The 19,432-nt window shown below is 37.6% G+C and overlaps 3 protein-coding genes and 1 long non-coding RNA gene across 4 annotated transcripts; 3 read left to right on the plus strand and 1 right to left on the minus strand.

Moving 5' to 3' along the window:
• The first annotated feature begins 562 nt into the window (after window positions 1-562).
• On the plus strand, window positions 563-4,571 carry LOC109169341 (probable LRR receptor-like serine/threonine-protein kinase At3g47570). The gene is made up of 2 exons (XM_019318224.1): window positions 563-3,279; window positions 4,069-4,571. The coding sequence occupies exons 1-2, from the start codon at window positions 675-677 to the stop codon at window positions 4,440-4,442; spliced, it is 2,979 nt and encodes a 992-aa protein (XP_019173769.1). The 5' UTR covers window positions 563-674; the 3' UTR covers window positions 4,443-4,571.
• Window positions 4,572-12,959: 8,388 nt separating this feature from the next.
• LOC109169446 (protein FAR1-RELATED SEQUENCE 5-like) lies at window positions 12,960-14,511 on the plus strand. Its single transcript, XM_019318329.1, has 3 exons — window positions 12,960-12,996; window positions 13,078-13,918; window positions 14,379-14,511. The coding sequence occupies exons 1-3, from the start codon at window positions 12,960-12,962 to the stop codon at window positions 14,509-14,511; spliced, it is 1,011 nt and encodes a 336-aa protein (XP_019173874.1).
• Window positions 14,512-14,552: 41 nt separating this feature from the next.
• Window positions 14,553-15,335, plus strand: LOC109169447 (protein FAR1-RELATED SEQUENCE 5-like). Its single transcript, XM_019318331.1, has one exon. It carries the CDS (start codon window positions 14,553-14,555, stop codon window positions 15,333-15,335), a length of 783 nt encoding a protein of 260 aa, XP_019173876.1.
• Window positions 15,336-16,560: 1,225 nt separating this feature from the next.
• LOC109169518 lies at window positions 16,561-18,986 on the minus strand. Its single transcript, XR_002052244.1, has 5 exons — window positions 18,896-18,986; window positions 18,616-18,828; window positions 18,315-18,495; window positions 17,882-18,192; window positions 16,561-17,082 (listed from the first exon to the last, which is right to left on the minus strand). It is a non-coding gene; the product is annotated as an uncharacterized LOC109169518 (long non-coding RNA).
• Between the last annotated feature and the right edge of the window lie 446 nt (window positions 18,987-19,432).

Below are 19,432 nucleotides of genomic sequence, written 5' to 3' on the forward strand. Positions count from 1 at the left end.
CGGGACATCTTAGACTTCTGATTGCCAGGATGTCCGACTTCGACGATATACTATAACCTCTACAGTTGGGTACTGACTGTGTGTGGATCACATTGGGTGAGATTGTTCCATCTCTTACCTTTTGTACGATTGGTGTTTGAGATAGTGGATTGGACGCATTGATGGTCGTCCCCAGATGTAGATATTGTTGAATTATCTGTTAGAACTATCAGTTTGGATTTGTTAGATATCAACAATGAACTGTTTGAGTCAGAAAGTTTAGTCAGTCCGTAGAGATTATCAAAATACTCAAAATCACAATATTCACTTTGACTTTTAGTTCTTACCAAGTTACCAACATTGTCTTGATTGAGCAAATTGGATAGTCTTTCTCGCTTGATTTACTTTTTATATATAATTTGCTAGCTATTATAGAATAGAAGAGTTTATCTTAAGCATACCCTTGAGTAGTACATAGTTATGAGTTTCTTTTGTTACAATAAAAAAGTCAATATAGTCATTCCATTTAGTGGAAGTATAATATTTATGTCCTCTATATATATAACAACCTCGATCTCCAACTATACTCATTCTCTCAAGCATTAAACAAATAGTACTTTTGCATCCCACAAATATAATACTTTCCTCCCTCAAAACAGAGAGAGAAAAAAAAAAAAAAGCTTCAAGAAATAATTATGCCTTCAAAAATGTCTTTCCTTGGAGAGCTAACTTGTTGGCACTTCCTCTTACCTTTCTCCATTATCTGCTCCCTTTATTGCCACCCTTCTTTCTCCTTGTCTGCAAACGCTACAGATCAACATGCATTGATATCATTCAAAGATGCTCTAATATCATATCCACTACAACTCACTGCGTCGTGGAATGAGTCCATCCATTTCTGTAAATGGGAGGGGATAACTTGTGGCCGCAAACATCAACGAGTTGTTATAATTAACTTGACGTCGAGCAAACTCCAAGGTCCATTATCACCCGCAATTGGAAACCTAAGTTTTCTTAGGGAAATCTGGCTGGATAACAATGGTTTTACTGGCAAAATCCCCGAAGAGATTGATCGATTATCGCGACTACAAATCTTGCAGCTTAGAAGCAATTCACTTTCTGGTGAAATACCCAAGAACATATCACGGTGTTCGCATCTGAGAGTGATTGATTTGGGGATGAACAATTTAACAGGCAGGCTTCCAGTAGAGCTCCAATCGTTGTCTAAGCTTCAATCCCTATTTGCCGAGCAGAACAAGCTGACAGGAGAGATTCCTACACAGTATGGAAACCTCTCCTCACTAATGGTGGTTCGGATCATTGAAAACAATCTACAAGGAGCGATCCCAAACTCTCTTGGTAGGCTCAAAAACTTAAGGTCTATCGAGCTCTGCACTAACAACCTTTCTGGCACCATTCCTATGTCAATGTCCAATTTGTCAATAGTGGATTTTGACCTTCAACACAATCAACTTGAAGGAGAACTCCCTTTAAACATGAGTGATACAATGAAGTTTTTTAGTGTGGGCAACAATCGCTTTGTTGGTCATATACCACTTTGGCTATCAAATGCTCCGGGACTTCAAGTGATTCAACTTAACAGTAACAATTTTACTGGAGAAGTACCAAATCTTGGAGGCTTAAAGCACTTGCAAAGACTTTTGCTTGGTGGGAACCAGCATCTTGGAAGTGGAAATTCTGGGGATTTGAGGTTCGTGGCATCCATAACCAATTTAACTGGTTTGCAGATTCTAGGACTCGAGAGCTGTAATTTTGGAGGTGATTTTCCACCACATATTGGTAATATCTCAAATCTCACTGTGTTTAGTATTGGAAATAACCACATAACTGGGAAGATCCCTATGGAGATTGGTCAACTCGTCAACTTGAGGCAGTTATGGTTGATGGGTAACCAGTTAAGTGGGATTATTCCAAACACTATAGGAAAGCTTCCAAATTTGTATCATTTGGAACTTGGGTGGAATAAATTGTCTGGGGAAATTCCAACTTCATTGGAAAACATAACCATGTTAAGTACCCTCTCTTTGGCTTCAAACAATCTAGAAGGGCTTATACCTTTTGGTCTAGCCAATTGCAAATTCTTATTTGAAATGGACCTTTATTCAAACAATCTTAGAGGGTACATACCAAAAGAAATTTTTCATCTAGCTTCAGGACTTGTACATGTAGACATCTCCCACAACACTTTAACAGGTCCTCTCCCTTCAGAGATTGGCAACTTAAATATGTTGACCTTTTTTAACCTTTCAAATAATCGCCTTTTTGGTGAAATTCCTCTGAGATTTAGTTCTTTAAAAAGTGTTGAAACCTTAGATCTCTCTTCTAATCACCTCACAGGAAAAATCCCAGACACTCTTGCAAACCTTGGTTCATTAACTTACCTTAATTTGTCTCACAATGATCTAGAGGGGGAGGTCCCACTTCAAGGAGTTTTCACAAAAGAAAATGGTGTTTTCCTTGAAGGCAATAATAAGCTATGTGGGGGTGTTCTTGTGCTACATTTGCCAAAATGTTCCATAAAACAAAAATCCCAAATGTCCTTAGGATTGAAAATAGCAATATCTATTCCATGTGTAGTTTTGGCATTATTAGTGTTGGTGTCTTTCTTCATATGCAATTACTTGCAAAGAGGAAAAAAGAAGGATGCTTCATTGGAGAGCCAAAAAACAATGGATGCCATACCTATGGTGTCTTACAAGAGCCTACACAATGCAACCAAAGGTTTCTCACAAGAAAACTTAATTGGCTCAGGAAAGTTTAGCTCAGTGTACAAAGGCAATCTTGATGAACAATGCAATGTTGTTGCTATAAAGGTGCTCAAACTTCAAGTGAAAGGGGCTTCTAAGAGTTTTATAGCCGAGTGTGATGCATTAAGGCAGATCAGGCATCGAAACCTAGCAAAGGTTATATCGTCATGTTCTGGCACTGATTATAATGGCAATGATTTCAAGGCAATCATTTACAAATACATGGAAGAGGGAAACTTGGAAACTTGGCTCCATGATTGTTCATCAAAAGCAAATGAGCAAAGTAGTGAGCTTACATGTTTGGGCTTGGTGGAAAGAGTAAACATTGGGATTGATATTGCTTGTGCACTCGAGTATCTTCATGATGAGTGCGGAACACCTTTAGTTCATTGCGATCTCAAACCGAGCAATGTTCTTTTGGATACTGACTTGGTTGCTCATGTAAGTGACTTTGGATTAGCAAGGTTTCTTCCGGAGGTTGGGCATGCGAGTTCCGTTGGAATTAAAGGCACTTTTGGATATGTTGCTCCAGGTAACCATTTTTTTGCTAATTTTATAGAGTAAATACCTAATTTAATCCTTGACTATATAGTGATCTTTTTATGCTAAACTGTTACTTTTTGTGCTTAACTAGGTTCTCAATTTTAATAGTTTTACCCAATTGAATCATGTGTTAAAATAGCTAAGCAATTTCACCTCTATTAATATTCAATTTAGTCTTCAACTATACTAGTTAATTTTACTCAAGTTAGTCTTGGACTATAATGGTTTCACTCAATTTATTTCTCAACTATAGTTGTTTTTCTCGATTTAGTCCTAGATTCTAATAGTCGAGGACTGAAATGGTAAAACTATCGAAGTCGAGAACCTAATTAAACACAAAAAGTCGTTCAGGACTAAAACGAGAAAAACCACTATAGTCGATGACTAAATTAATTGGGTATTAACTCTAGTTGTATAAGTAACTTGAAGGTAAATTTCAAGTGTTTTCTCAACAATAGTTGTTTTTCTCGATTTAGTCCTAGATTCTAATAGTCGAGACTGAAATGGTAAAACTATCGAAGTCGAGAACCTAATTAAGCACAAAAAGTCGTTCAGGGCTAAAACGAGAAAAACCACTATAGTCGATGACTAAATTAATTGGGTATTAACTCTAGTTGTATAAGTAACTTGAAGGTAAATTTCAAGTGTTTTCATGAATCTCAACATCTTTGAATTCATATTACTATTTCGAGCGACATACAATTTACTTTAAATATTTGTTACTCTTATGTACTTATTAATGTGCTATGGTCTAAAATTAAACATCTATATCTCTCAGAGTATGGCATGGGAAGTGAATTCTCAACATTTGGCGATATGTATAGCTTTGGAATACTCCTATTGGAAACATTTACAGGAAAAAGTCCCACCGATGAAACTTTCATTAATGGTTTAAATCTACATGAGTATGTTAAAAGTGCCCTACCGGATAGAACCATGGAGATTGCTGATCCAAGACTGCTATACAATGAGGACACTTCAAGCAGAAGCTCTCATATAAGCAAAGATAGAATTCTTGAAATAGTATGTTCAGTTTTGGGGATTGGGATTGCTTGTTCAGTGAAATCGCCAAGAGAAAGGATGGATGCTTGCACCGCAATGAAAGAATTACGATCAATCAAAGCCAGCCTTTTGCGAACAATGCAACATTGAGAGAAAGTTTGTTCACATTTTCTTCTTGCTTAATAAGTTCAAATAGTGTAGCAATATGTTTTCTTTATCATAATTTACGTTGTATTTTTATTGCTTTAGCATTCTCAAGTCCGATGTTTGTGTTTTGTACTATGTATTTCTTTTACTTGTGAATTCTCTATTACTTATTAATATGTTTGTATTTTTGTAGGATGCTAATTACTACTCCATCTGCCTCATTTTATATGTCTTACTTACTATTCATGGGTCAAATCAATTTTTTTTCTTTGTTTATTTTCTTCGTATTTTTTACTTATTTTTAAATTTGACTTTTTTGTGTTTAATAGAGTTAAATCCATTTTTGGTCCTACATTTATTGGGCATTGGACATATTTTATCCGCTTTTATTAATTTTGCCACATTTTATCCAAACTTAATAAAAGTTGGACAATTTTAATCCACCGTCCAAATTGACGTTAAACCTCCGTGAAATAGAAGGGCATTTTTGTCCTTTGCAATGCTATTCTTGATCAGCCTTATTGCTCGCTCTGTTTCTCCTCTACACCTCTCTGTCGTCATCTTCTCTCTCACATGGAAAATTGAAACCAGAAGAGCAGCAAGCGGGTTTCGACCTCCGATTCGAGAATGAGCTTGAAGAGGAAGCTGGAAGAGGTTTTGGAGCACGATTGGTCGAGGATCGTTTCTCTCTCCGTCAAAGAAGCTCACCGAGATCTCGTTGTCGAAGTCCGTACTCAAGTGGAGATTTTGGAAGCATCGTTCTCTTCGACGGAGCAAGATCGAGCTTCCTCCAAGCGAGCTATCCACGTCCTGTCTGAGCTGCCGAAGAACGGTAATTCTAAATACGAATTAGTATTGTTGTTTGCTGGATCGAGTTTACTGGATTTGTGAGTTTTGTGCGTTTGCTGAGGAATTTGTGAATGTTATTGTATAGTGCGGTGCAGTCCCAGCTCTGGTGCAGAATCTTCTGCCGCCGGTTCTGACGGGGGAAATAGACTCCAGTATGATACAGTATGGGGTGGGGGAAGGAGACTTCAGTCTCATACAGTATGAGCATGAGGTTGAGAAGGGGAGTTCCTACAACCATATATGAGTGATCTTTGCAAGTACTCGTAGGTTCATAATTTAATTCTAGCAAAGCATTTTTCATTTGCTTAGTCAATTGAAAATTTAAGCTTAAGAAGTGTAGGAAAGAATCTTTAACTTCAATACCATTTAAAAGAACCTTGTAACTTGGTAAATATGTGAAACGTAAAAGACTCAAAGCTTAGATATACACCCAAAGCTTTTCTTCTTCACGAAAAAATTAAAAAAGGTTAATCTCCTACTTGCCTTTTCTTCCTCACTCATCACCCTTTCATCATCAACTTCTGCCAAACACAATCATCTACCGTTTTTGTCATCTACTAGATCTTCTCTGCTCCGTATAATACACTCTCACTAAACCCAACAGCCATTCTCATTTCCATCTCTTCTAATCCTTTCCTCAAACCCCACTTCTATCATTACCAAAGCCATGTTCTTCAAGCATGTTTTCTTTGCCTTATTCACTTTCCTTTTTGTCACGACAATACCCGCTTTGATGGCCATTCCGGGTTTACCAGATCTGGATGCGGTTCAAACCCAAACATTCTTACCCAACTCATCACCGCCGATCACCATCCCGGAGTAGTCTTCCGACGCCGCCTGCTGTTGGACAATTTTAAATATATTTGTCCTCGCAAGTGCACGAGTCAGTGTAGTAATAAGGTGCAAAAGCAAGGGTCGATCCCACAGGAAATTGTACGATGCAATTTAATAAACTTGAAAATAATTAGAAGGGAATAAACTTGAATTTAACGAAAAGTCGGAATTGCAGACTAATTAAATTGCGCAGAAAACTTAAATAAAATAATATCAAAAACTAAGGAACACAAGGAAATCGAATGCAATTTGATATCTAACAGAAAGATAAAAACAATCCAAAGAACATGAATCCAATAAAATCTTAGGAACATAGATTCAATACCACTATTAGTTCTGCAGTGTAAATCTAATATTGCCAATCATATAAATATCAACCCTCAACATTAATTAAATATAATAAATCTTAGCAGATAAAAGCAATTTAATAAAGCAGATATAATGAAGATTATATTAAAGCAATAAAACAAATATAATAAAGCTTAGCAATCTAAAGTAATTATAATAAAGCAAAAGTAATTAGTATTCAAGTAGCATTACGACTCACAACCTACAACTTGAGTGATTAACAAATTGAATTGTAAAATAGAAGAATTGAGGAACATTCTTGAACTAAAAACTTGAATTACAAATTATTATGCAGCCCACTGCAATTGAAAACAAAAACCTGGAGTGTGCAAAAGATGCCAAATTTAATTGGCTGCTGCGTAGAAGATTTGCTGCCGCCCGGAAGTCTGCTTACCGATCGCACTTCACACAGAGATCGTCTTCTTCGTTTATCGCTTCCGAAAGTGGTCCGGAGTGAAAATTGATGATCCCCTTTCTCGAACACGCATGTATTTATATTGTTTGAACCCAACAATTTTTTCAAGTTCTGCGCTATAGTCGGTTAAAGCTCCGCAAGCAGCCACCATGCCCGAAGGAGATGCTCTTCTTCCGTTCGTTGTTTTGACTGGCCGTTGTTGAAGGAGTCTCAACCAAGAAATAACTATTACTAATTAAATAAAATACATCTTATTAAAAGCTTAAATACTACTAAAACCAATTATTAATATATTATTATTAAATTAGAATCAAAGAATTATTGGACTGACAATTCTCATAACAAAACTAAATTACTAACAAAAACAACCCAAAAATTAAACATATTAATAAAAACTACTTATAACAATAATAAGTAAAATAACTAAAATAAGAAACAAATAATCAATTATTTGCAACTTAACTATAAAAAATTATTTAAAGTAACAACAAAAATAATGTTTATCAAACTTCCCCACACTTATTTATTTGCTTGTCCTCAAGCAAAGACATTATTAAAAGAAAATAAAACCAAAAACGAAATCAAGTATTAGACCGAGCTTTACCCAAATAGCCTTTCAAATTTATTCCCAACAATGCAGGGTTAATGTCAACTCAAAGAATACATAAAACAGTTGACTAGAACTTTTTATCATGCTATAAAAATAAGGAAAGATGTGCAAGTGTGCTAATACCCCCTTATATGAGCTATACAAAAACCTCAATAAAATATGGAACTTTCACAAAATATAACTTAAGTCAAATTCAGAAACATTCTATCACAGTGCAGGTGCAAAACATGAAGGAAATCAGGATCAAGGCATACATTAAAATTGAAATGCAATTGCTCGTCTCTTCCAAAGTTTACTCATTATTTTTCTATTTTGACTTTTTCCAAAGAGAATTTTCCCAAAAACCTCGCCATTTTACGCCAGACTTGTTTGAGTTTTCAATTTTGTATTTACTCATAAACCAGACCACAACACCTATTGATTTATTTATTATACATGTGTATAGGTGGCTGATTCAGCGGAGTAGAATCTCTGAATTATTGTAAATAAATAAATAAATAAAACACTCCCTTTTATTATTTTTTTTTAAAATAATTTTTTTTATTTAATCTTTTTTTTTTTTCACTTTACTTATGCCATAAAGATGATCCTTGAACCAACACACTACACCACAATTTATAGCACTCAAGAATTATTTAAGGATTTGAAAAAGGTAAAATAGAGTGAAAGATGCATATAAACTATTAAAGAAATTGTATAGGACACATAAGGGTATTTGTGATTTTCAAATTCTTTTTTTTTTTTTTTAATTTTTTGTTTTTGACTAAGTAATTCAAAATATAAAAATAAAGAAATTAACAACTAGCAACATGTAATATACACACTAAGAGCTGACAAAAACCTGCATTATTTCTATCACTGATTTTTTTAAAAGTCTCATGAGGGTAAAGCTCAACTAATGTTAGAATTTTAAAATGAAAAGGTGTAAGAAAATATACATAAGAAAATTAAAAAATTTGAAAATTTGAAATTTTTTGTGATTTGTGGGTAAAACCCCTTCCCCACACTTATTTTCAACATTGTCCCCAATGTTGTGAGAGGGAAGAAAAGAAGATAAAGAAAGTCCTCCCTTATTAGATTTTTTATTTGTGCAATTCTCATATGGCCCTGCAGTTTATGAATAAAGTGAATAAAATGCGTTACTATCAATGTCATTTAAAAGATTCTCCTTTCGGAGTTTATTGAACTTCAACTGATTTTTCTGTGCAAGATCCAACCCCTTAACTGCAAAAACTTGGTTAGAGCTATTAGGCAAATACATAGAAGTAAAAATGGGAACCTCAGCAGTTTCATTAAGCACATTTTTGGTCAATTTTCCTACTTGAGCATCAAAAGGGATTGGGGCAATTCTTTTTGTAGCGTTTGAGAAACACAACTTTTGAGCCTATTTGGAAATGGAATCGGGGGCACATAAGGCTCGGGTGGTACATAGGGCTCCACTACCTCAAAATCTTCATTTTGCACAGCTTTAGTGTTTTCAAAGTTTTCATCAATAGGGATTGGGGGCACATAAAGCTTGGGAGGCACATAAGGATTATCATATTTATGCAATTGGGGCTCATCATTTTCAACAACAATATCATCAACCTCATTATGCAAATTTTCAATTATTTCAGTTTGTTTAGAGGTGGTATTATCTATTAACTTGTTTTTAATCATTTCACCACTTCCCATAGCCTTAGCTTCCTCAAGTTGACTAGGTAACTTACCTGGCACATGCCCTTGCAAAGCCGCTTTAGCAATTTTTCCTACTTGTACCTCTAGTTTTCTCAAAGAGGCTTCAAGTTGTTGGAATCGTTGCTCATCTGCTTCGTGCTGCTTATTGCAAACCTGTATATAATTCTGCAGGGTATCTTCCAATGATTCTTCTTTAGGTTGGACTGGAACATTACAAACCTGTATGAAATTTTGTAAAGTATCCTCCAAAGATGGTGGTTCAAGTTGGGATGAGTCAACTAGTTGAAAATCATTTTGGTTATCAACCCAAGAGGGTGGATGAAGTGCATTTATGGTTGTAGTTGTTTCTTGCGGTTCAAAAATTGGATTTTCAAAAAGTAATATTTATTGTGGTTCAAAAATTGGGTTTTCAAAAAGTAATATTTTTGTCTTGTTCCTATCAACATGGTCGTCTAAAGGCAACAGTTTAGGATAGAAAGAACGATGACCCTCCATCAAATAAATAAACAAAATAACAAAAATAAATAAATAAAGAAGTAAATAAAATCAAACAAGTAAATAAATAAATATATAGGATAATCAATAAAGAGTGAAATGGAGAATATTAAACAATTATTAAATACTTCTTTTGTTTTTAAGGTAATATTAAGAAAAGGGGAAAAAACAAACTTTAGTACATCAACTCAAATGCAAATTATTTGGAATTCAGGAAGCGGAAGAATTTAATTGGAAGAAAAAAAATAGCAAACAAAAGTAAGGGAAAAGAAATTAAGATTGGAAAAAGTAGACAACGGGAATAGGGAAAGCAAAAACAAATAGTAAATAGTTTTTAAATGGACTAATGACTTGAATAAATAGCAATATTAAAAAGGTTAATCAAACGACAATAATAATAAAGTGATAGAATTAAAGAATCAAGATGGGAAAAATAAAGAGAATAGTGAAAGTAAAAACAAGTATAAAAAGCAATTTTTAAATGGACGAATGAATTAAATAAAATCCAAGATTAAAAATGAAAGAGAAGACAATAATGAAGGGATAGGAAAAAAAAATCAAGCAATTAAGGGGGAGAAAAAACAGAAAATTAAATTGCAAGTTAAACAATTCCCCGGCAACGGCGCCAAAAATTGTTGGACAATTTTAAATATATTTGTCCTCGCAAGTGCACGAGTCAGTGTAGTAATAAGGTGTAAAAGCAAGGGTCGATCCCACAGGAAATTGTACGATGCAATTTAATAAACTTGAAAATAATTAGAAGGGAATAAACTTGAATTTAACGAGAAGTCGGAATTGCAGACTAATTAAATTGCGCAGAAAACTTAAATAAAATAATATCAAAAACTAAGGAACACAAGGAAATCGAATGCAATTTGATATCTAACAGAAAGATAAAAACAATCCAAAGAACATGAATTCAATAAAATCTTAGGAACATAGATTCAATACCACTATTAGTTCTGCAGTGTAAATCTAATATTGCCAATCATATAAATATCAACCCTCAACATTAATTAAATATAATAAAGCTTAGCAGATAAAAGCAATTTAATAAAGCAGATATAATGAAGATTATATTAAAGCAATAAAACAAATATAATAAAGCTTAGCAATCTAAAGTAATTATAATAAAGCAAAAGTAATTAGTATTCAAGTAGCATTACGACTCACAACCTACAACTTGAGTGATTAACAAATTGAATTGTAAAATAGAAGAATTGAGGAACATTCTTGAACTAAAAACTTGAATTACAAATTATTATGCAGCCCACTGCAATTGAAAACAAAAACCTGGAGTGTGCAAAAGATGCCAAATTTAATTGGCTGCTGCGTAGAAGATTTGCTGCCGCCCGGAAGTCTGCTTACCGATCGCACTTCACACAGAGATCGTCTTCTTCGTTTATCGCCTCCGGAAGTGGTCCGGAGTGAAAATTGATGACCCCCTTCCTCGAACGCGCATGTATTTATATTGTTTGAACCCAACAATTTTCTCAAGTCGGTCAAAGCTCCGCAAGCAGCCACCATGCCCGAAGGAGATGCTCTTCTTCCGTTCGTTGTTTTGACAGGCCGTTGTTGAAGGAGTCTCAACCAAGAAATAACTATTACTAATTAAATAAAATACATCTTATTAAAAGCTTAAATACTACTAAAACCAATTATTAATATATTATTATTAAATTAGAATCAAAGAATTATTGGACTGACAATTCTCATAACAAAACTAAATTACTAACAAAAACAACCCAAAAGTTAAACAATATTAATAAAAACTACTTATAACAATAATAAGTAAAATAACTAAAATAAGAAAAAAATAATCAATTATTTGCAACTTAACTATAAAAAATTATTTAAAGTAACAACAAAAATAATGTTTATCACCTGCACGCTAGACCTCTTGGAGGAGCTGTTCCACGGGATCAAAGTCTGCATGCGGGTCAAATGCTTACCTAGTCAGCTCCACCGGATCATTGCTGCCCAGTGCTGGCGGCATGGCTCTACTCTGCCTATTCCAGAACCGCGCTCCGTCGCCACACGGCCAGTCGGCTAGGATCTCCAAATGCGTTGTTCTTCACGTTTATGGCTGGGTCTACAAATGGTGAAGGTCAACTTAAAAATATGGACTGATGAAGAATAGCACTGGAAAGGACAAAAATGCCCTTCTATTTCACGGAGGCTTAATGTTAAGTGGAACGGTGGACTAAAATTGTCCAACTTTTATTAAGTTTGGACAAAATGGGGCAAAATTAATAAAAGCGGGCAAAATGTGTCTAATGCGCAATAAATGTAGGACCAAAAATGGATTTAACTCTGTTTAATAATATTTTTAGTGTAGTTTCTAACTTTCTAAATATATAAATTTTATATACTAATAATAAAGTTAATATTATGAAAAATTGAATTAAAAATAACTTCAGTCAAACCCCGTTAACCGAACCAGACACATAAAATGGGACGGAGGGAGTAAAACATGTGACCCAGCCTCATACGGATGGGAAATTATTTTGTGGACTGTGGTCCACACAGCTGTGTGGATCACGGTCCAAAACGACGTCATTGAAATTTATGAGTTAGAATAATGTACATTATGAGTTAAAATAATATACTTTATGTGTTAGGATAATGTACAGTATATGTCATAATAATGTACTTTATGTGTTAGAATAATATACATTATGCGTTAGAATAATAAAACTCTTGGGTGCCAAGCACCTTGTGCTCAGATGGCATGTAGTGACCTCACCCATTTAGGATGTCATGAGATCGAGCCTCAGTGGAGGCATTGTTGACTCTGTGTGCTTCATTAGGTTGAGAAAGTATGTTTGAACAATACAATGTAATTGAGTCAGTAGCATTCAATAAAAATAAAACTCCTGGATAAAATGTATGTTGCAGTGGATTGTGTTGGAAAAAAGTTATACGAAACGACGTCGTATTTGGACCATGGTCCACACAACTATATGGACCACGGTCCACGCAATAAACTATTGCATAGGAATAATATTACTATACTACAAGAGAGTAGGCTATCTTTCTAGTGCAAACCATTATTAACATGTGAACTAGTGAAACAATATGGTGCGTTGATGTATTAGATCGTAGGGCACAAAATCACCGGCGCACCACGTAACATGGAGTAGAAACACAGTGTTCTTACGTAACAAAACTTCTCCCTCCCATTACACGGACATTCGAATTAGAGTTTGACATTGCATCTTCCGCTAATGTGTTGCGAGAGTTGCGGTCCAGACGTCTCACCCGTAAGACACCCGTGTGCGAACGACGAATGATGACGACAAGCAACTCCGATGCCGGCGACTTAACAGGTCCGTATGTAATTTTACCCAAGTGCATGGCTAACGGCGCTGGTTTTTTTTTCCCGTAACATCTGTCCCGTATTTGTGCAGATGGCTTAGCGATGATACCAGACACAGAGTCCGAACCCGGCTTTGCGGTGGGTTTAACAACCACCGACCAACAACAATGGACCCCGATCGTGGACGCTTCCATTCAGCCAACGTGGGGGCGTCTATTTAAAACACTCAACGAAGGTATCCAATGCTATATCAACTACGCTAGAATCAGCGGATTTGATGTCCGCCACAATTCCGTGAAGCGCGACCGAGGCGGAGAAATCTACTCGCGCTATTTGGTGTGTAGTCTGCAAGGGGTGAAAGGCGGTGGTAATAAACCTCGTGGTTATGAACAAACACTAGGTGGCAAAGAGCGGTGGGAGCGGTGTCGTCGTCTTTCTAATAGAGTTAACTGCGGCGCGAGGATCGGCTTTACGAAAAAAAGCTCTGGGGAGTTCAAAGTGTCCGTTTTGGTTGAGGAACAGACCCACAAGCTGTGCTCGGAGTCGTCTAAAGTTTTTATGCGAATAAACCGACAACTTGATGTGGTCCAACAAGTTTTTTTAAGTAACTGTGTTAAGGCTAACATCGGTGCTTCAACAGGATTGCGGTTTTGCAAAGAGGCGACCGGATCGTATGCAAATATCGGTGCAACCGACGTTGAATTCCACAATTTTAAACGGGACGTCCAAACATACGTTGATGTAGCTGATGGCGAAATGATTATTGCAACATTCAAGGCGAAGCACGAAGTCTGTAGTGACTTCTTCTTTGAATACGATTTGGATGAAGAAAACCCGGTATCGCGACTATTCTGGGCTGATCCCCTCAGTAGGCGGAAATTTTCTTGCTATGGCGATCATATTTCGTTCGATGCAACCTACGGCGCAAACAGGTATGGTGCTGCAATTTGATTCCCAATCCCCCTTGTTTAAATTGGTATGAGTTGGTATACATGCATACCTTTATACTACTCTATGCACTACACACGGATTATATAAAAAAGAGTATAAGACATGATGCATAGCTTTATACTATTCTTTCCACTGCACACGAATTATATAGAGTATATGTTATCTATTCTCGATGCACTAAATGGAGCTTGATTGCCCATGCCGCACTGATTAGTGGGTAAATAACGTGATCTTGGTCAATTGTGTTGTTTAGAGGTTAACTTTGATATGATGCAATGATAAGGCAATGATGAAACTTTCTATATGTGCATGCACGTTTAGTTGTTTTTTTGTTTTTTTTTTTTTTTTTTGGATGGAAATTTCACAGCTATTAGTACTGTACACATGATATTTTTGTGTTCTGTTTTTTGGGCACGTCACGCATCCCTACTTATTGTGCAGGTATAGTATGGTGTTCGTGTCGTTCACTGGTGTGGACAACCATAAACGATGCATCACTTTCAGGGCCGATTTGCTGACTAAGGAAGATGCTGACTTATACAGCTGGTTGTTGGAGAAATTTATAAGTGCATGAGCAAAAAGCCATTGTGCGTTGTGACCGACCAAGACCCCGCTATGCGAATTGCTATCGATCGAGTATTACCAGAGTGCCGTCATTGCTACTGTATGTGGCACATCATGACAAAGGTTAATGAAAAGCTCGGTAGTGAATTAGCTAAGGACAATGTGTTTCGCAAGAAACTAAATGCTATCGTCTGGAACGAGACAATCCACCGTGTGGAGTTTGAGGCCCAATGGCAGCTACTAATGGATGAATACAACCTATCCACCCACCGGTGGTTTAGCAAAATGTATGCGGAACGGGAGAGTTGGATCCCAGCTTTTTTTTCAGATTTGCCCATGAGTGGGTTGTTACGTACCACATCACGGTCAGAAGCAGAGAATGGCATATACGGTAAATTCACACGCCCGCATTCTAGTTTGGTAGAGTTCTTCATGCAATTCGAGAGCGTGTTGGGAACGCAGCGCTATCGCCAAGATAAATTGAACGCAGAGTTTGAGGGATACATGCCAGAGTTTAAAACACCTTTAGCACTTGAGCGACATATTGCACAGGTGTACATGATCACTATTTTTTATGAGTTACGAAAAGAAATAGAAGCTGCTTGTTTTTATTGTTCTGTGGTCGGTGTACGACAAGATGGGGGGGGCACTTATTACGACATTGATAGTGAGTGCAACATTATTTCGACCGTGCACTACAAGGTAGGTGGTCTTGGAACGTCATGTAGCTGCAACTTGTTCCGAAGAATGCGCCTGGTCTGTCGACATATGTTTGTGGTTTTCCGGGGTGCTCAGTTGGAACAATTACCGTCCGAATACATTGTGAGCCGTTAGTGCAAACACCTAAACTGTGGTGTATGTAGGGGCATCCCGTCTGATGGTAATAGACCCACACCCGCAGCAACCAAACTATGGGCTGAGATAAACACCTGCGTTGGGTTAGTAGGCAATAGCCTAGAATGGCAAACACGGATGGTGTCGGTACTTCAGGGTCTTACCGCAGAATTTGGTAGTGATGGTATATCTGTGAACCCGATTAAGGGTAACTGTGCTGCGATCCAGGCATTGTGCGGCGTGGAGCCACCACAATCCATAACAATCCAAGCCCCTGCCCAAGTGAAAAACAAAGGCACCGGGAAACGCATTAAAAGTAGTAGGGAGTTAGCCATCAAGAAAAATGTCAAACCCGGCCGAAAGTGCGGGATTTGTGGCAAATACGCCCGCCATAACACTCGTAATTGCCCCTCAAAGTAGCTTGATGGCAAATTTGGAGTCTGTTTACACTGTTTGTTTTTTTTTTTCCGTTTTACTTTAGGTACAATTTACTGCACTGTTCCATGGATTACATTTACTAGAGCGTGCACAGGTGGCATTATGCAACGCCACACGGTTCTTTATGTAATTCGTTTACTCCATTTAAATAGCATTGGTATTTTAAACCCCTTTTAGTTTTGGTTCAATTTCCTACACTGTTGTTAAGATTTTGCATGTATTAAATATTAGAGAGTACAACTGACTACCCTCGTTGCATTTTACCCCCGGCCAATCATTAGAATACCATTAGTGTAATGCATGCATTGGTAACAGTTTCACTTGTGAGCTTGTGTAGTCCCTAATGCAATTATACTAGTGCATAACGGTATTTTTGGATTGAATGTCCTCTAAATACTAATATAACGAACTATGCTTTCTGGTTTTAATTACTGTTGCCATCCCAATACTTCCCGATTCCTACACTAACAGCGCGGGGTTCATGTGCTGATTGTTTTCATTTTTTTTTTGTTTTTTACAACAAATATTAGTGACTCTACGCTATCATTTGAATTTAAAAGTTGTGCACTGCCTTTGGTTGCTAATGGTATGGCTGTAATGCATATTGCCAATGGTAAGACTATAATGCATATCAAGGTTTGGTGGTACACCTATGGTTTTTTAGTGGTGCACTACCATTGGTTTATGTCCAGTTCAATATAACTAAGAGCAACAAGGCATTGATAAACAGTGCAAAAAGAACATTATTTATCAAAATTCAATCAAAAATTATTGACCACCCCCTGCATTGCCCAACTGTACTACTAGAATAAGTATTCAACATCCATCAACAACTAAGATAATTTAACCAAAACAACCAAATATACCCGCCTGAGCTACCCCGTACCTGCTGAACCCAAAAAAGAAAAACTCCCCCAGATTGGAGGTCTAACTACTAGCAAAATGTATTTACTTCCGCCCCCCGTAACGATCACCGATGCATCTCTGCCAATCTTTTACCTTCAAACCCCGAAACGCGCGCTGCAATGCTGTTTGTATGGGTGTTAACCACGCTAAGCAGGATATTATGCATGTAGCGCTTGCATAAGTTTAGCAGTTGCATGGCATTCCCCCGCTGCAGGCCAGAATCCCAACTCGCACACCCCTGCCCAGCGTATGACTCCATGTGCCGCATCGTGAAGACCCCAGAATCCGACGTTGATGTGGTATCCCTCCACGCCATCTGCATCTTCTTCGGTTTCATCACTTGTAGGCGTGCACTGCGAAGCCCTTGCAGCTTGGAGTCCAGGTACGCACCTAGGCACATGATCTGCACCACACTGATTATTAATAACGATGACAGTAATTTAAGGTAAGGAGAGCATAAACCATCCCTTTAATATGTAATTAGGCCCATAGTTAGACACATAACTACTTACATTGGAGTACAAAAAATTGGAAATGTTACTATAAACTGCTGTCCCAAAATGTTGAAATAAATAAACAGAATATGTGTGTCTTTATTTACAAGAGGAAAGGGTAGTTCATTAGATGCTCTTTGCATTTATGTTGATGATATCATGGTAGCAAGTGGTGATCTTGAACATATTAAATCTATTAAACCACATCTTAATGATTCATTTCGCATTAAGGATTTGGGCCCTTTAAAATATTTCTTGGGTTTAGAGGTTGCATAAAATAAAGATGGAATAAAAATAAATAAGCAGAATATGTTGTTCCTCATTAGCAGTGTTATCAACATTCATCATTCTCTCACTAACATCTCATTCCCACTCCCTTTCTTCCTCAACCCCACAACTAACATTAGCATAACCCTGCCACCCCTACATTTATTAGCATAAACCTGAAGATAAAGGGAATCAAGGGGATGTAATTAGACACATAACTAACATTAACATAACCCTGCCAACCCTGCATTTATATAGTGCTAGTAGTGGCTGTTTTGAGCTAAATTATGGTTGCCTTTACCAGTTCTACTGACCTAAAAGTACAGCTAACACCCATAGACACTGTACCCCCGTTAATGCTTTAAATTTACTACTGCAAGATCAAAAACAACCAAAAAGTGCATAGCATGACAATCTATTAAAGAGATCAAAGCCACATACCAGCTGTTCCGGTGCCTCCCCCCCCCCATACATCTCTTTGTTAGTCTTCTTCGCAGACGAACTGTCAATGATGTCAAATCGGGGATCCTTTAAACTGATAATTTGGAAAATAAACTGCATTGGGATTAAAAAGGAGGATTAATCCATTGAGGTTATGTGTTGTTGCAATTATATTAGCGACTAGGGTACATCACCAAATCCACATCGGCGGTCTGCCCACGACCCATCCTCCCCAACTCCACATCCATGCGCCTTTCAAACCAGGTGATCCTCGCATCTTCGCTGGCTGATGTTGAAACAACGGTCCCACTCTGCATATTACAATTCTAATTAGAAGGGATTAGAGCTCACAATGCACTACAATGTTCACCTAGTCCATAGGCAGGAAATATGGTATACAGAGTATTTTGCTCGTGCGCACACAATACCATACCGTCGTGCTAGTGGGTAGAAATAGTCGGGTCACGCCACCAGTTGTGATCATCTTCTCCCGGGCATTCATGACATATCACCAGGCATCAACAACAGTCCTGGACACATTCGACCCCTCCCTTAGGGTTTGGAATTGTGCCCACTTTACAGTCCGCCCAGCATATTGGAACAACACCTCATCGCTACGGGATAAAAACCATAAAGCAGACATAATCAGATTCATAGTTAAAGCCTATCATATTTCCCAATCATAATTAGTATACGACCAAATACCCAAACTCAGATGCATTAAAGCCACTTACCGTCCCCTGGGAGCACCTAAAAACCCACATCCAGAGAACATAAACGTGTGGCAACAAAGTAGTTGGGTAACCAAACATGGTGCTGAAGTAAATTCACGACGACTGGCCCTGTTGAACAAGTGGCTCCTGCACTTGGTGCTTTGGCCCAGCCACTGCCCCTGGAGCTGTGCACTCTACCGTAGGATGAGATGCAACACTTGCGGTGATAGGTTCCTGCAATTGTTGGTCCAAGATTTAGCCTCTAAAAATTTCAGTAGCAGAGCCATATGCATTAGTATACCTGTGGAGGTGGTGCAGTGGAGTTCGGCTGTTGGCCCGTGTTGTTCATCTGGTTGCGTGTTGCAAATTCTTGTGTCAACCCCAAGCTAAAACATGGCACATCGGACACACCATACGTCCCAGTTGCAGCCAACTCGGCCTGCTCCAACTCCCTTATAAAGTCTGTGTCATAGAATATAGGTCCTTCATCACGACAAGGCGACGGGGCGGGTGGCTCAGGAGCTGCCTCGGTTGCCTTGGATGACATCTTTACAATACCCCCCAACTATTCAATTGAGTCCACCAGCCTCTGGAAATTGCAATCCTCTTGCTCTTCATTCGGGTGCTTGGAAACCAAGTCGACAACACGTGTGGTCAGCGAAAGCAACTCAGCAGTGATTACTGCACACTCATGGCTAAACCCCTGCACAACAACGAATGTTAACTCTGGCAATGCTCATTCAATAAAAGGAAAGGAAATTTTATGAGTTTTCTGGTGTTAGTGCTCCAGTTTATGGCCTTGCACCCCTCAATCCGAGCTTTAAAAAAGTGTTAGTGC

This window comes from Ipomoea nil, unplaced genomic scaffold, assembly GCF_001879475.1.
Source record: "Ipomoea nil cultivar Tokyo-kokei standard unplaced genomic scaffold, Asagao_1.1 scaffold3314, whole genome shotgun sequence".
Taxonomy (NCBI): Eukaryota; Viridiplantae; Streptophyta; class Magnoliopsida; order Solanales; family Convolvulaceae; genus Ipomoea; species Ipomoea nil.

Coding starts and splice junctions, on each gene's coding strand:
- LOC109169341 (XM_019318224.1), top strand. CDS start 675: ATGCCTTCAAAAATGTCTTTCCTTGGAGAGCTAACTTGTTGGCACTTC. Junction 3,280..4,068: donor TTTTGGATATGTTGCTCCAG/GTAACCATTTTT, acceptor TATATCTCTCAG/AGTATGGCATGGGAAGTGAA.
- LOC109169447 (XM_019318331.1), top strand. CDS start 14,553: ATGCGAATTGCTATCGATCGAGTATTACCAGAGTGCCGTCATTGCTAC.
- LOC109169446 (XM_019318329.1), top strand. CDS start 12,960: ATGACGACAAGCAACTCCGATGCCGGCGACTTAACAG. Junction 12,997..13,077: donor CGATGCCGGCGACTTAACAG/GTCCGTATGTAA, acceptor GTATTTGTGCAG/ATGGCTTAGCGATGATACCA. Junction 13,919..14,378: donor GCAACCTACGGCGCAAACAG/GTATGGTGCTGC, acceptor CTTATTGTGCAG/GTATAGTATGGTGTTCGTGT.